This window comes from Alligator sinensis, unplaced genomic scaffold (assembly GCF_000455745.1).
Source record: "Alligator sinensis unplaced genomic scaffold, ASM45574v1 scaffold237_1, whole genome shotgun sequence".
Classification (NCBI taxonomy): domain Eukaryota; kingdom Metazoa; phylum Chordata; order Crocodylia; family Alligatoridae; genus Alligator; species Alligator sinensis.
This window is the reverse complement of record NW_005841849.1, coordinates 1,171,581-1,188,815: the sequence shown is the minus strand read 5'-3', so window position 1 is coordinate 1,188,815 and position 17,235 is coordinate 1,171,581. Positions and strand designations below refer to the sequence as shown.

General features: G+C 44.5%; 1 protein-coding gene across 2 annotated transcripts in view; it reads right to left on the bottom strand.

Moving 5' to 3' along the window:
- INPP5D (inositol polyphosphate-5-phosphatase D) overlaps positions 1-17,235 on the bottom strand; it is a 91,704-nt gene that overhangs the window by 45,169 nt on the left and 29,300 nt on the right. Inside the window, exons 1-2 of one of the 2 annotated variants that reach the window (XM_014522261.1) lie at positions 1,016-1,085; positions 641-791 (exon numbers count right to left, since the gene is read on the bottom strand). In XM_014522261.1, the coding sequence (XP_014377747.1) occupies positions 641-719 (79 nt within the window). In that variant the 5' untranslated portion in view covers positions 720-791; positions 1,016-1,085. Of the gene's footprint in view, positions 1-640; positions 792-1,015; positions 1,086-17,235 lie in introns of those variants that run through there. The other variant, XM_014522253.2, reaches the window with a different exon arrangement.

Below are 17,235 nucleotides of genomic sequence, written 5' to 3'. Positions count from 1 at the left end.
TACAGGAGAGGCATAACAATCAACATACCCTACAGTGCTTGCAGTGGGTGCTCCATGTAGGCACAATGCTATGTGTGCATGCAAAGCAAGAATGTACTGCAAATAGGCACATATGTGGAGGTCACCAATTCTATGATTTCTGTTTAAAAAAAACCCAAGTGGAGAAGTTGACATCAGCCATTCACCTGCCAGCTTCTCCTGTCCCCAGGCATGAGGAAATCTGATCAAGCAACACCACATCAGGCCTCTTCAACCACCAATATCAGGAAATCCAGTTACTGACGATGGGGGCACTGTGTTGGAAACTCCAAACACGGCTGTAGGTGATGCATCCAACACACCTTTGTACCATTTGCTTGTCTCATTAAAGTGAGATATGAGTCTCATTAAAGTGATATCTAAATGTCTCTTGATTGTTAGGGACACACTTCATTGTGCAGAGGCATGAAGGGGGATAATATTTAGGTATCCCACCAAACACTCACCCATCAAATGCAGTTGATAGGAAACTATAGGTGCTCTGCACTGTTGAGAATCAGGTTCAGAGGAACTAAGAAAACCCCTGCCAGTACTATGTCTTCTCCAGCTCAGAGCAAACATCTAGGATCCATGTCATCCACTCTTCCCCTGGATATCTCACCTGCATCCTCCTCTGGTTCATCGCCTGCATCTTCCTCTTCTCGCTGCACTGCATATTTGAGGTGCCATACCAGTCCCATATACTCCTTCTTGTAAAATTCTATCAGCTCCTCCAGGGTGTCGAAGTACTTCACTGGGACACCTTCTGAGGCCTGCAATAACCCACAGGACACACATGTTGTCAGACACTGTTGGGGATCATTCCTACCGTGGAGATCTCAATCTTCACAGGAGGAAAAGCAGAGAGAGGAAAAACATTCAGAGGGTTTTTGTTTAACAATTCAGAGAAAGTCAGGCCAGCTTTCAGACTGTCCACCTGACCCCAGCTGTTCTCTGCAGAACAGCTCATAGTATACAAACCCAAACAGAAATGCACCTATGCTTCAGCCAGGCTCAGCAAAAATAACCTCAGAGATTCAGCAGAGCTAAATGGAAGAGATCCCATTTTCAATTCAGTTTAATTTTAAAGTATGTTTCACTTCCAAGTAATGAAGGCCTGTAAAGGCAAAATAAAAAATCTACCAAGCATCAATTCTTGTATTCTCTCTTTTAATCAGCACAAGAAACCTAGACAGGGTTTTAAGGTCCATATTTAGGAATTTAAATAAGTAATTCGATTATTTTTTTTAGAGGAGCTGGTTCCCATCTGAACCTGATGCTTGTCCTTTGGATCTTAAAAGAACTAAACCTGTCCTTTAAAAGCTGAATTTAATTTGAAAAGCAATATTCAAATGTTATTTGTTAAGTCCCCAAAAGGTGCAGAGGATTTCAGGCTCAGGCTGTTTCCTGGAATTCTTCGAGGGTCCAGTACATAAACTGTACTTCTATTTAGGTGACAGCCTGAAAGTCTGTGACCACGATTCCCATTTTGCTATCACTGGTCTGAAACGCGCTGCAAAAACTGAACTACAGGCTGATGTAGTCCGCATTAGAGGTGTTCCAAAGGAGATGCAGGGAGCCATGTTTGTGGGCACAGTGTGTTCTCTGATTCGCTTAGTCTATAAAGTGCAACACTGTGGTGGGAGAAAACTCCCTAAACTTCGTTATCTAGCTGCAATAGGGACTAGACAACGCGGGTAAAGAACTGACAGTTATTTATTTGCTCGAGCAAAGACTATAAAGCCAGCAAAAGGCAAAATGGCCCCCCCCTCAAGGGTGGGGTGATCTTTTATACTTTTTACAATAAGGCAAGACTACAGGGTTAACAAAAGCAATACTTGGGCGGTGCTTTACAAATCTTTGTAACAGCATATTTCTATTAAGCTGAACCAGCACTTTTTAAAAGCTAAAAGTTAAGTAGCAGTAACATTATGATATGTTAGCAAAACCTTGCACAGTAGTAGATACTTCTTAAGGACACGATCACTGTACTTAGAACAATGGCTTTTTTGTCTTATCTTGCTTCTTGCTGTAGCTGGTTTTCCAGCACACAGACACAGATCCACTTGCTGCATTTTACTCAGAAAATGCTTAACACAGTTAAAATGATTACTTGACACAAACAAAGGCTTAGCTATCATTCTGCCTTGTGGTCAGCGGCATTGCTAGGCCACAGGTCATGCCTTGTATTCAGCTGCAAAGCTAATACTTCTTAATAATCCAAATTATTGTTAACCTAACAGTATGCTATCAGAAAACTATTCTATTTCAGGGTAATAATAAACATGCTCACTACAACATTACCCTACCTTCTGCCTAATACAGCTAACTACCTCTCTCTGCTAAAGGATGGATCCAGTCCCTTCCTTCCTTTTTCATGTTCTTGTGACATGGCATTTAGCAGAATTCACAGAATTGATGAAATCTGACCCAGTCACGCTGTGAGAACTCCTGCTATGGCCTTGAATTTGCAACCTCTGGGCTGTCAGCTGCGCACCTAGTGTCCATGCCATCCCAAACCTGACCTGTCCTTGTCACAGCTGAAGTTCCTCGTCCAAGAGATATTTTTGGATGAGGCTTTGTAAAATGTTGGGAAGTGCTGGCCTGGACCTCCCAAGAGTGAGAGACAATCTGGGCCATTAAAGTCAGACACTGCATCCTAAAAGGTGGCAAATCTGAGGAGTTAACCATGCAGAGTCCTCAGAAGCAAAGCTGTCTGAAGTTGCCATTGAACCTGGATGTGCCAGATTCACCAGTCTACAGCTGCCATTCATGTCATCCCAATGCTCTGCCTTCACACACAGTCCTAATAACATAAAAGAACTGACTCACAGTGGCAGCACACAAACTGACAGTCCATTAGCCCATGCTGCACAGGCAGTGAGCAAAGCCAAGAAAGGGGAGTGTCTGTCCATGGCTGCTTCTGAAATTACAAGCACATACCATCAGATCCCAAACAGATGGCAGTGCATAAGCATGCTCAGTTAAGCCGTTATCCACCAGCTCAATTGCTTTGCAGGAAGTATTGTTTCTAATGGAAACAGTTCTCATCATCCTGTCAGGCAGGGACAGCAGATTGGAGGTTTTCCCCACTGTGAAATGAATCCAAAGAAGTTCCCACACATGCAGGAAGCAAAGCAGCCTCCAGAACCTGATGCAGGAATGAGGGAACAGCCCAGGGGCAGGTGTTTCCCTGTCTAGTCAGGATGCTATTGGCTTAAAGGCCAACCATCAAGAGCAGTGTATGTCCGGGAGTGGGGAGGTGCCCAAAACCAACAGGAGGGAACACTCAGAGGACACTAAACTCATGGGATTATAGATGTCTGAGGCTAGACTTCACATAAGAGACACATTTATCCTTTAATTATCAAAGTTGCTCCCTGAATACAAAATAGATGAGTACATCCTCATAGTTGGATTCCCAATCTCACACTGGTGATTCCAGAGGCATGTTCATTTATTTTTCAAAGTATGTTCTCATTATTAACATACAGGAGCTTCGAACACAGTTTTTATGAAATCTTGTCTCAGAACCATTTAATCTGTATGTGTTACCTTTAAAAGACATATTTGTCTTTGGTTCACCTCTTATTCTGTGCATATTTATCTTGTTCATGGGGCTTTTTAATATTAAACACAGGACCAAATAAGAGTCAGACATAGTAAAAAAGATTAAATCTGAGAAACACTGACAAAAACCATAACCAGCAGAGAAATGCCTTGAACGAATCCTTTTAATTTCTCTAAGAGAGTAACATCACAGGCCAGAAATTAGGACAGCAACATGCAGAGGCAGCCTTAGGGCTGGGTACGTGGGCAGCCACCCAGGTTGCTGTAGTCAGGGGGATGCCATACACACACATGTGCACATAACACACATGCACATGTGTGCACACGCACATATGCGTACCCAGGTGCCACAAGCAACAGGTAGCAGTACTGGTCTGGGGCATTGCTCAGGGTCCCATGTGTCACCAATGCGGTGTGTGGAGGGGGCCTTGGTGGAGTGGGGTGGCACATGCAGGGAGCCCCAGGCTGGGGCCAGCAGCCCATAGGGGGGAGGAGGAAAGGGCTTTGGTCAAGTCTTGCCTCCACGTGGCCAGTTGCATGTCAGGCCCTGTAGGAGTCCTGTGGAGGTCACCGGGCACTGGAGGCCTGTGTGCCAACACTCACGGGCCACTCATCACAGGCTCCTGCTCCCTGCACTTTGGTTCCATGGGGCTGCAGCCAGTGTGGTCCCTGCCAAAGACAGACACTCTGCCTAGCTCCCTGGCCTGTTGGGTGGAGCTCCTCTGCAGCTTGGCACCAGTGCTGGTGAGTATAAAGCAGTCAGCATGCACTGAAGCCTGAGATGCTCCTTGCAAACTAAAACTTGTGTTAGGGACAGGAAAATTTCCTAGGGGGAGTGGGAGGGGAAGAGAAGCCCCAGAGAGGCGGGAACCAAATACAAGTTTGTCCAAGGCACCATTTTCCCTAGGGTTGGCTCTGGCAACATGTTCAGCAAACATGCACAAATGAACAACTCCAGTCTGCTGTCAACAGGTAATGTTTAGAACATTTTTTTCTAATATCTCTATCTGTCTTTAAGCAGGTTGAAAGGAAAACGTTTTTACTAAAAATGTATAGGTTGCTTTTGAGAATTCAGTCAAAAGTTCTGTTTTCCTGTATGCAAGGGTGTTCTGCAATATGCCCTGTTTCTGATTCTGGCACTGTGGAAAGTGTCACATTCATGCAGGTACAGGCAGACACAAGAAGTGATATCTTTGTAAAGACACTTCTAAATAAGGTTAGAGATGTTGCAACAAGTTGTTAGCTGATATCCCTCATGTTTCAGCTTCTACATAACATTTCAGGTCAAATTCTGCCCTCACCTGTAGGAGTGTAAAACCAGGATAATTTAACTGACTTTGAGAGTTCCTTTGGGTTTGCATCAGTGAAAATGGAAACAGGATCTGGACCTATGAATCCACACCAGGCATTTACATATATTGATACTGGCTGGGTATAATTTCTAGACTCAGGGACTCAATGACAAGAAAGCTATTACGGAAATATAACTCCTTAATCCAGTCTGTAATAGAAAAGAATCCTGAAATCAATTAATTTCCAGTGCAAGAGAACTTGGTCAATCTATTGTTTCCCTGTTGTCCACCACAGCAGTTTATCTGCTCTGAAATGTCAGTTGTTATTATTTTTGCAATAGTACCTTGGAAACTCAGACATGGTCCAGCACCCCATCTGATCATTATTAATTATCTGTTTTACAGTAGCCTCTAAGAATTCTCCTCATAAAGCAGGGGCCCATTTTGCAAGGGCTCCTACAAATACAGAACAAAAAGGTTCCTTTGACCTGGTGTCCCATGATGTCCTCATGGAAAACTTGGGGAATTGTGGCCTAGACAGTTTCACAGTCCGATGGCTGGGGAACTGGCTCCATAGACAGACCCAGAGAGTAATAGTTGATGGAACCAAATCAACTTGGTGCGCTGTAACCAGTGGCATCCCCCAGGGCTCTGTTCTCAGGTCTATACTCTTCAACGTGTTTATAAATTATCTGGACTTGGGCATTATAAGCGGACTGGCTAAGTTTACTGACAACACCAAACTATGGGGAAGTGTGCTCACCCTAGAGGATAGGTTGGCAATCCAGGTCGACCCTGACAGGCTTACAAGGTGGGTGGGTCAAAACCTGATGGCGTTCAATGCTGAGAAATGCAAGGTGCTCCACCTTGAGAGAAAGAACCCACACCACACTTACAGGCTCAGCAGTGCTATGCTAGCAAGCACCACGTCTGAAAGAGACTTGGGGGTCATGATTGACCACAAGATGAACATGAGCCACCAATGTCATGGCGCAGCTAGCAAAGCAAACAAAACTCTGGCCTGCATTTTCCAGTGCCTCTAAAACAAGACCCAGGAAGCCATCCTCCCACTTTACTTGGCCTTGGTGAGACCACAACTGGAATATTGTGTCCAGTTCTGGGCTCCACAATTCAGAAAGGATGTGGAGAAGCTCAGGAGAGTCCAGAGGAGAGCCACATGAATGATTAGAGGACAAGAGAACAAGACTTATGAGGAGAAGCTGAGAGGCATGGGACTCTTCAGCCTGGAAAAGCATAGGCTCAGGGGTGATTGGGTGGCAGCCTATAAGTATATAAGGGGTGTGCACCAGGAACTGGGAGAACATCTGTTCACCAGGGCACCCCATGGGAAGACTAGGTCCAATGGTCATAAACTCCTCCAAGACTGTTTTAGGCTGGACATAAGGAAAAACTTCTTTACTGTCTGAGCCCCCAGGGCCTAGAATTGACTCCCCCTAGAGGTGGTACTTGCTACTCTGGATTCCTTTAAGAAACACTTGGATGCCTGTTTTGCTGGGATCATTTGACCCCTGCTGACTGTCTGCCCTTTGGGCAGGGGGCTGGACCCGATGATCTTGCGAGGTCCCTGCCAGCCCTAATGTCTATGAAATCTATAAGTCTAAGAGACATCAGATGGAAACAGATGGGGCAGGCAATGAGACAATAATTAAAGAAGCAAAGTTACCCCTTAAAATTAGCTTGTGAGACTCTAACCCCGGCCTCACAAACTGAGTGACACTACACCTTCTTCATTTTGTCTCCCAAAGTATAAATCATGCAGGACTAAAATAATATGTACAGTTTTTTTCTCTAAGAGGAAGATAAACTAAAATAAAAACAAAGCATATGCACATCTATAGCTCTGTGCTGCTCTTGTCTTGATTTATCGTCCCTCAGTACATTTAACATTAGGCATTGTCACAGACAGCCTTCTAAAGTGGTCACCTCTTGGAGACGACCCACGCTGAACAGACAGCTCTGCTATTTGGGTATATGTCGGTCACTGAAAATGTACTAAGCATTTCACACTTGTCTTCTCACTTTGTCATGAAGAACTAAAATGTATTTTATAGCAACAGCCCCTGGTGAAGAGGAGCACAGAGGATCTGGGCTATAGCAGAGGCCCTGCTAAGAAGCATTTTGGCTGATTCAACCAGATTGCTTCCTGGGGATTCCCAGAGTACATCTTTGCCACTTTTGGAGAGTGCACAGCATGCTCTCGTATTGCTGCCCAGCCAGCTCCCCGCTGACAGGGATGGAGAGTCACGTAGACTTGGTCTACACCAGCATTCTCCTTCAAATTTTCCTCACTTGCAACACAACAGATTCAGCTCCACTCCTGGTAGCAACCGGCAGTGAGCATGCCGATGTAACAAGAGACCATTGTTTTGTGGTTGCTCTATCCTCCTCTGACTCTTCAGTTGCTCTATAAAGCTTTCTTCTGCTCTCCCTGACCCCTCCACTGCTCCCAGGTCCATTTTTATACTTTCTAGTTCCCTCCCAACAGCATTCTGCCTATTACTTTCCCCAAGCTGCCCCTGCCCATGGCTGCCCCACAACTTCCCATCTGTCTCCTACATTCTTCCCTCCCCCCCCGAGCTGTCTCCTGCTTTTACCATAGTACAATGTCCCAGGGTCCACCTCAGTTTTGTTTGCTTCCTTGATTCCCGGTTTGTCTGTGCTTCTGTAAGTAATCTCGTTAGCCTGCAAAACTCTGTTCCCCAGGGGTCCCTCTATGGGCCAGATTCAGTCTTGGTATAAATGGGAGGTAAGTTAGGATTTAACCACTCCTGCTACCATACATGGTGTTTTCTCTTTCTCTCTCAAGATTTCCTGGTTTCTATGGTAGCCAGAGGAAGCAGCTTAGTGTAGCGGCCCCAGCTCCCATTGTGCAAGCCACTCTTTTAGAAGCAGAGGGCACAGTAGCATCATCAAAGAGCAGCACCCTTCACCTCCCAGCCATCTGCCCCCCAGGCAGCTCTCACCCTCACACTATGGGGCAATGTCTGGCAGACCCTGACAAATCTCTCCACACTTGGAGTCAAAAGAAGGGGACTGCATGGAGGACAGCCACAACAGTTTAATACTGGAGCACTCTGCAGGGTACTGAGTGTCTGACTGAACCACTGAGAAGAGACAGCAAGAAATAAAGTAAGGAAAAGAGGAACCAGAGGCACTAGTCTCTGTGTGAGCTGCCATGAACCAACCACAAACAAAGGGCTGGGGAAATTCCAACCTGCATGGCAACTAGTCACCAGGATAGTGCCCGCCCCCCCTCCGCCTTCCCCTTCTGGACAAGGCCACAGCTGCCAAGAATGGCCACACATCAGTTTTGCCCAATACGCACAACAAGAAATGATTATTTGCAAGGACTTGTAAAAGATGAAGACTGCAGCCATCCATTCTGCTCCTCTGGTACCAAGGGACCTCCCATGATCAGAGCATGGTGTGTTCGAACGGGAGACGGAGCTGGGGGCTAGTTTGACCTGCAGAGCTTCTCCAAGAACTAAAGGCCATCCCACCAACCCGGTGCCCTTCCTGGTCTCCTCTAACATAAATACACATAGCACTGGACATACAGCAACAAAAGACAGCTATCACAACAAGATACACCATGGTGTACATTTATCCTCCTGGGAAAAGGACAGGAGAACAAATATAACGTACCAGGTGCGAGTCACTGCTTCATTCCCAACTGGAAGGTATCCAGCAGCTATCAGTGATGGATGCCATCTGAGACTCTAACTCATTTCCCTGCCATTCTAGGATTCTGAGCAGTCCCAAGAGATCACTGCTCTGTTCCTGATACACAACCAGAATCAAAGGGAACTGTACAGATGAACAATACTTGTCAGTTTAATAAGTAAAGACGACATTGCTGTATCTAATGCTTGGGTTCCTGAAGAAGCCTCCCCAGTAGCTATCCAAACAATTCTAACCATCAGAAAACAACACGTTCCTGGAACATATGATGTTTCAGTTGTGCTTCAGCTCATGGGGAAGGGTCACAGGTTAGAAAAGCAAAACAGCAGTGAATAATAAAATATACAACTACCATTTAAATCTCTCTGTATCTGGGCTCCAAAAACAAAAAAATATTATTGATGTTACATTTGAACTGAAACTCCGTAAGAGAAATGTGCTGTATGGCAAAAGTTGGCCCAAGGGGAATATTAGTTTCACACATATTTTCTCTGGTTTTGTAGATGAAAAATAGAAATGAAAATGGGTAATGCAAGCAGAAGTGAGAGTTACACAGCAACAGAGAGCAACTGAAATTACGCAGCTTAAATGTACAACATGCATGCAAGCACACACACAGATTAACAAGATCCCTTTTTTCCCTTTCGCTTACTAATGACTGTTGCTTTGTGAGACCATTATAGGACAGACCAATGTCTCAATTGTCAACTGAACTGGTCTGAATCATTAGAAACATGAATCGCAAGCATCATATCTAAGGCAATATATCACATCCCTAGTTAACAGGGTGTCAGAGACAGAAAAAATGCAGGTTCTGGCCTCAGTTACAGTTCTATAATCCAAAGCAATTCCTCTAAAATTGGGCCACTACTCCAGATTTATACTGATGTTCCTCACCCATGATGGGGGGTGGGGGGATGGAAAAATCAAATGCACAATACAAAACAGGGAATAACTGGCTACGGGGTAGTATTGCAGAAAATGACCTGGGGATTAGAATGGTTCACAGACTGCATAGGTCAACACAATGATGTTGTTGCAAAAAAGACAAATGTCATTATGGATGTATTACCAGGAGTGTTGTTTGCAAGATACATGAGGCAATTATTCCACTCTGCTTGACACTGGTGAGGCTTCCGCAGAGTATTGTGTCCAGTTACAGTGATCACACAGACAAACTGGAGAAAAGCCAGAAGAAAACAGGCAGCAAACAAAGAACACAAAACACGTTACGAAAAGTTGAAAGAAATAGGTTTGTTTAAAGATGACTGGGGGGAAGGACGTACATGATAATGGTTTTTGAAGGTTTTAAAAGGGGGATGGAGAACAATTATCATCCTTTCTACTGAAGGCAGGACAAGGGGTAATGAGCTATAAGGAGATAAAGAGAATAAAGCACTGAACTTTGGCAAGGAGGCTGTGGAATCCCCATCACTGGACTTGTTTAATTCCACACATCTCTCAGGGTGTATAGGTATGTCTAATATATTTCTAATGCCTGAAAAGGAAGCAGGACGATGGATGAGATGACCTCCTAAGGCCTCATACAGCTCAACATGCTAGGACTCCTTCAAACCCTTCTCATTCTCACTTTGCCCAGGATCTTCGTAACTTCATCAAGGAGAAGCCAGAAAAATCCAATATGACCTTCCTTCCATCCCTCACTCCCAAAACCCTTTCTTCCTTTCCCCCAAGTCACCATCTGTTGTATCTACTCCAGCCCCTCCAAGCTAAAGACTTTGCTGTGCCTTGTATCTCCTGTTCTCAGAATCACTACCCTCAAACGTACATGCCTCCAGCCACTGTCTTCTCTCCCCCTTCCTCTAAGTTCACTGTAAAATAGCTTATAACCACACTGCTTCTCTTATGAAACTGCTCTCACCAAACTCTCCCATGAATTGCTTCTGGCTACACCTCATGGCCCATGTTCCAAATTCACCTACCTCAGGCTGTCAGCTGGCTCTAACACTGCTGATCGTTCCTTCCTCCTTGACATCCTCTCCTTCTCTGTCTGTCACAGATCTGTCCTCTCATGGTTCTCCTATCTTTCTGACTACTCTCTCAACATCATGTTTGGTAGTTCCTCTCTCCACCTCTCAAAGCCATTCTCTTTGAGAGGCACACAGGGCCCTAACCTTAGTCTCCTTTGCCCTGACTTCTCTTTAAGTAACCTCATCTTGCCACCAAAATAGGTTGGTAGCCTTATTCAGAAGTACGTTTCAGCTTACCTTGAGAGGACTAGTGGAGGATTGTACACATATGATGAAATCTACTATACAAGACCTAAAAATCAACCCAAGATAGGCAAAGAAGGGGTTAAATTAGGGGTTCATTACAATTGTGTTATAAATAGAAAGCAAAGGAAGACTGTGGCCTTAGGGGAAGAGGAAGTGTTTTCCCAAGCCCAGGCCAAGGAACAAGGAGGAATTGGGAAAATGATCATCCGGCTATATTGCTTAAGGGCAACTTGTTCTATCTAACCTGCGTATAATTTAAAATCATGTTTAGGTACTTCAGTAAAGCAGCCTGATTTTCCAAGTGGCAGAGAACTTGCTCTATGACTTTCAGGGGAAGCTGAAAATCAGGCAACTTCTAAATTAGTGCTACCCAGTTGTAAAAAGAAAGGGGCCAAAAAGACAGGTAAATGTAGCATAGCAAACATTTCCCAAGTAGCCTTTTGCCTGTCACTCAATTAAGCTTTTGTGTTGGTCTCAGCAGCTGAAGGCAACACCTACCAGACATTAGGTAAGTTCTTTATCTAAACATCTTATCTAAACAGCCCTTTAGTTTTTCAGCAAATTACTCTTATTTTTAGATCCAAACTTGTGCTAAGATTTTAGGAGTGTTTCACAGGAATGTGACCTTGGAAAGGATTCACAGCTGGGAGAAACAGCTACTTCCCAAAGTACAAGACATCCATAAGCTTCAGCTGTTTTCAACACAACTTAGGCTACTTGGTTGTAGAAGAACAGGAGGGAGTGTATCCAAACATGTGCACACACATACCCCCCATTCCCCTTTTGAGGATCAGCTAACATCAAGGAGACATCACCTGTTGTCTCAAGAAGGGTTCAGTGACAACCCTTTTAAATTATTGCTGCCTGGACACTGGACCAAGACTTCTGCCTGGATGGGAGTTAGTTAGATAAAATGAAGGGTGAATCTGGAGTTACCTAGAAGTGAGAAGTGAGAGAGAGGATTGAGGAGGATTGTAGACGTTAGATCAGAGAGTCTGGCACTTGGAGAATTTGTCAGCGTAAATTCAGGATGAAAAGTCCAGTGATCATGTTAAATTTTATTAATGGTTTGACCCTAAAAAAGTTTGGTTTTGATTTTGAGATAGTGGCTTTTTCTATGCAAGATGTAGGGCTAAAAATATGGAAATTAAACACTGTGGAATTAGGGGCATGAGAGAAGCCCAGTGGATTTTACAGGGCCTGGAAGAGGCAATTATTGGGGGAGGGGAGTACAAATTTACAATTAAGCTATAATGAAGTCACCACATTACTTTTTAGCTCTTCTTCTTTTGATGTAAATCAGATGCCAACACAGTACTGGAAACATTCCATCTTGCTCTTTAGAAATTAACTGAAGGACACCAGGCCTTTCTGCTCCTACCACCTGCTGCTTTTATTGAAGAACAACGCTGACGTCATGAGAATCTGTACATAAGGTTTAGCACTCTTCCTATACTTAATATATTTTTGTAGGAAAATATTTATGCCAAGAGCTTTTTGCTTTGTCTTTCATACTGAGTATAAGCATGGAGTTGAGAAAGTTCAGCATTGACTGGCTTGGTTGAATACAAAAATGTATGCCTGATGATAGTTATTTCAGTAATTGCTAAAAACAATCCATTTTTGCTCAAAGGCTCAGACACAGACACTTCTTGCCCTACTACTAGGAATGATGTGAAGCTGGTCTCAATTTGGGTATGGATGTGAACTACATCTTAGAGTTGAAGGGTGAGAGTCAGATTTAACTCTGTTTTCATAAACCAGACCCACATCTTTTTTTTTCCTTTATCATAATTTCCTAAGTTAAATCACTTGGAACTGCAGAGTCCCTGCTACTCCTGTTAAGCATTAATATTTTCTAGACATGGAACATGACATACTTGGGCCTATTCTTTCAAGAAGGTAGCAGTTCGTGGTGCCCAATTTGAGTTGCCTTCAAAGAGCCTGATTTTCAGAGGGCGGCTGTTCAATACTTCTAAAAATTCAAGAACCATCCTCTACATTACTCCTCATATTCTACTCCAGCTTCATTCAGACCCTCCAAAAGACTTGTTAAATGTCCAAATTATACAACTCTTTCTCGACCAGTGTTTCTCAGCCAGGGTGCCATGGGATCCTGGGATGCCTTGAGATCCTTTCTAGGGTGTTGCGGGGTACCACACAATGTTAGCACTGTTAGGTGTGCAAACATAATTCACAAGATAAACCCAGAGATGTCAAATAGGAATCCATAGTGTCATAAATGCATTGACCTTGTGTAGTCTTTCTGAGTTATTTTGCAACAGAAGAATCTCTTTATTATTTTTCTGTAGTCAAAAAAAAAAGTAAAAATGAAGAGCTGGAATTTTTCAAGGGGTACCTCAAGCACCAGACTGTCTGGAAATAAAAAGTTAAGGCATCCAAGGTCTGTCTGCCTTGTTACCATCCGACTTATCCTATCCACCTAAAATTCATGCAAAAAAATACAAAGGTAAGAAACACAATTTATAAATTTACTATTTAGGGCAGGGCCTGCCTTACAGGTGGGTGACTGCCCAGAACAAGGGGGTACCACACACACACACACACACACACACACACACACCCGCCCATGCTCACAGCAGTGTTCTTCCCTGCCCCGTCCTGGCTGATCCCCACCCCAGGCAGCAGCAGCACTGCTCAGCTCAGCCTGCCCCCTTGCCTCCAGCTGCTGCTCAGAAGGAGCCAGGCCAGGCACCTGGGCAGTGTGATGCTTGCTCCAGTCCACTCAGCTTGCTCACACACCACCAGCAATGCTTGCCTGCAGGGAAGCAAGTCTCCCGATCCAGCCCAGCAGCTCTCCCTAAGGCTTTATTTCTGAAACTTTCACTAATACTACTACATACTTTTAACTAAAAAAAAGGCACCAAAATACATGTCTGCCCAGGGTGCCATTTTCCATAAGGCTGGCTCTGGTTTAAGGAACACGATTCCAATATGTTGTAAGACTACGACGCTTGCTAAAAAATATGTTAATTGCTAGACATCTAAGTGAATATGGTTAAAAATAGAAACTGGCAAGGTCTACACATGTAGTTACATAAATTTACAACACCATGCAATTAGCACATTCTATAACACCAAATAGATCAATCTTTCCAATTCTATTAAAATATTTCTCTGTTCTACCAAGACCTAACACTATGATAAACCTCATAGAATTTCAACATGAACTTAATGTTCCCTGAGACTGCATTCCTCCCAATATGTTTACCCATACAATAAACAAGACATAATATCAACAATATACTTCTGACAGCACATTACCCTTAAAGAATAAAGCAAGGGAGCAGTGTTCAGTTTGACATAAATCAGATAGCAAAAGAGCAAGAAACAGTGGGGAACTGACTGAATTTAACTTGTTTTTCACAGGCATCCTAATGTTTGGGTATTATTTGTGTAAAGGTTCTTGGAGGGGCCTAAACTCTGCTGAAACACCCTTCCCACCTTAGCATTTTTGTGTAAGCACGGTATTACTTTTCACTAGCTATGTCACCAACTTTCATGCTTTACCATGAGACTTCTTGCATTTGGCATATCACTTAATGTTGTAGCTCCAGGAGTCATATGATTACCCCAAACACTCAGCTTTCTTTAAAAACAGGTTTCCAGTCCTCAGGATTGTTGAGAACAGCTTGAACCCTGCACTCACAAACACCAGAGAGCAAAGAATGAGAACCCAACTTAGTTCTCATTTTTCAATCTCCAGATTTTTGGCAGGCCTGCCTGACTCATGATGATTTCAGGTGTTTAGTGTTGGCAATATCTGAGTTCTAAAAGCTATTATAGGTCATTGTTAGAGGTGTTAACTGCTTCTGTGCCACAATTATCACTGTTTTGTAACTTTTACTTGTCACAACCCAAGGGTGTGATTTTTGTTTTTGTGTGTGCTTTGGCACCACTGAATTATTTTCCCGCCAATTCGTAGCTTTCTTTGCAGTGTGCATTTCTTCTTTGCAGCTAAGAAATGCTTGTTGCAAAGAGTTCCCGCCATTTGTATTCTAATTTGAGCACCATTATTGGCTTGCGTGAAATTATTCACACGTGGCGGCTAGCGATTGGCTTGCTAGCCGTATAAAAAGCTTGAGTGGTTTCCGCCCAAGTTGGAGAACTCTGAGGAGAACCCCCGCAAGGGAGGACTCCACGAACACCAGGAGGAGGAGACTTCACGTCTTGTGAAGATCTCTAAGCGCTGCGGAGCCTATCGGACCCAGCGCATTTCAAGCAGGCAACAGAGGTCTGATCAGCCTCTAGCCTCTCCCCGTCGCCGTTCGCAATCCTCGACGTATCCCTCTCCCTGCGCGCAAAAGGACCCACGGAGCCTAGCAAACTTCATGTGAGTGAGTGAATAAAAGGACCCACGAAGCCTAGCAAACTTCATGTGAGTGAGTGAATAAAAGGATCCACGGAGCCTAGCAAACTTCGTGAGAGAGACCTGAGCTTGTTGTAGTCCTCAAACGAGGATTTAATCGGAGCTGTGCCTGGGAAACTGTCCAGCCTACACCGCGACCATCTTCGGTGTAAGTAAACAATCTTGAATCAACCATTACGCGTCCGTGCCTAATTCTAGCGTGTCGCCCGTTCTCTCCGATCCAGCGTGCCCGGGCTGCTGGCCACAGCCCGTGCGGAGTGAAAAAGGGCCCGGATCGCTCCTGGCCCGCACATGGCGACATGGATGGGATTGGGAGTAGGCCCGCACATTACTGTGTAAGCTTATTAGACAATATTCTAAACATACCAACACAGAGCAGACAGATGGTTACAGAATGCCTGAGAACATCCACAAAACTCATACCCATGGATGTGTGTGCATATGTCTGCACTATATGCCAGGGTCTGCTTCCTCCCCCCCAGCTTTTTTTCTCCCTCAGTATCTCCTTTAACCTGTGTTACAGACAGGCTGAAAACAAGGAAGCTATCATCAGCTGCCAGTCTGCTTTCCCTTCCCCCCCACCCTGCTGTGCCAAATGGATCTTGGCTACAGCGCAGAATTAGGCATTAAATGTGCACAACCAAAATAATTATTGAAGTGACACAGTGAAGAAGAGAACTTGTGACATTAAGGAGACCAGAATTACTGATGGTCCTGCTCACTAAGAAAAGAACATAAGCAGTAGGAGTGGTGTGCGTGGGAGAGCGCACGTGAACGTGTGTGCGCAAAACAATAGGTTTGTAGTGCCTAACCTTTTAGGAACCACTGTACTGCTACGTGAAGAATGCCATGGCATAGCATAATGAAACCATATAATGATGCATCATGCACCAGAAATAAGGAAATGAGGGTAAATACCTTAGCTTTCAAATTTCCTGCCTTCAGTCTGCAGAATAGTTCCCTTTTAGCACTGCAGTAACTCTTTCTTACATTAACTGTATCTTAACTACTTACTGTTGAACACCACCACCAAGGGGCAAGCTTTCTGTTGTAACATATGAGTTGGGGTGAGGTCAAATGAACTTTTCCGTAAAAAGCTGCCTTATATATGCTTTGTTGCTTCACGCACCGATTGAGTCTTGACAGTCTAAAGATTTGTGGCCAGACCCTGCTCTCTTTGGAGTCCATGGCAACATAGATTTCATAGACGTTAGGGCTGGAAGGGACCTTGGAGGATCATCGAGTCCAGCCCCCTGCCCAAGGGGCAGGAAGTCAGCTGGGGTCATAGGATCCCAGCAAGATAAGCATCCAAATTTCTCTTGAAGGTGTTCAATGTAGGTGCATGAACCACCTCCGGTGGCAGGCTACTCCAGACCTTGGGGGCTCAGACAGTGAAGAAATTCTTCCTTATGTCCAGCCTGAAATGGTCTTGCTGGAGTTTATAACTGTTCGACTTTGTCATCCCTTGGGGTGCTCAGGTGAACAATCGTTCCCCCAGATCCTGATGAACACCCCTGATAACTTATAGGTGGCCATCAAATCGCCCCTGAGACTGCGCTTTTCCAGGCTAAAGAGTCCCATAGCTCTCAGCCTGTCATCGTAAGGTCTGTTTTCTTGACCTCTGATCATGTGCGTGGCTCTTCTCTGGACTCTCTCAAGCTTCTCCACATGCTTTTTGAATTAAGGAGCCCAAAACTGGATGCAGTACTCCAGCTGCGGCCTCACCAAGGCTGAGTACAACAGGAGAATGACGTCCCGGGATTTGCTTGAGAAGCCTGTATGGATGCAAGCCAGTGTTTTGCTTGCTTTACTGGCCACAGCATCACAGTGAAGGCTCATGTTCATCTTGTGGTCAATCATGATCCCCAAGTCCCTTTCATCCATAGTGCTAACCAGCGTAGCACTATAAGGATGCTGCAGGTTTTTCCTCCCAAGGTGGAGAACCTTGCATTTTTCAGTGTTAAACACCATCAGCTTCTCATCCACCCATTTGCTGAGCCTGTCCAGGTCAGCCTGGATTGCCCTC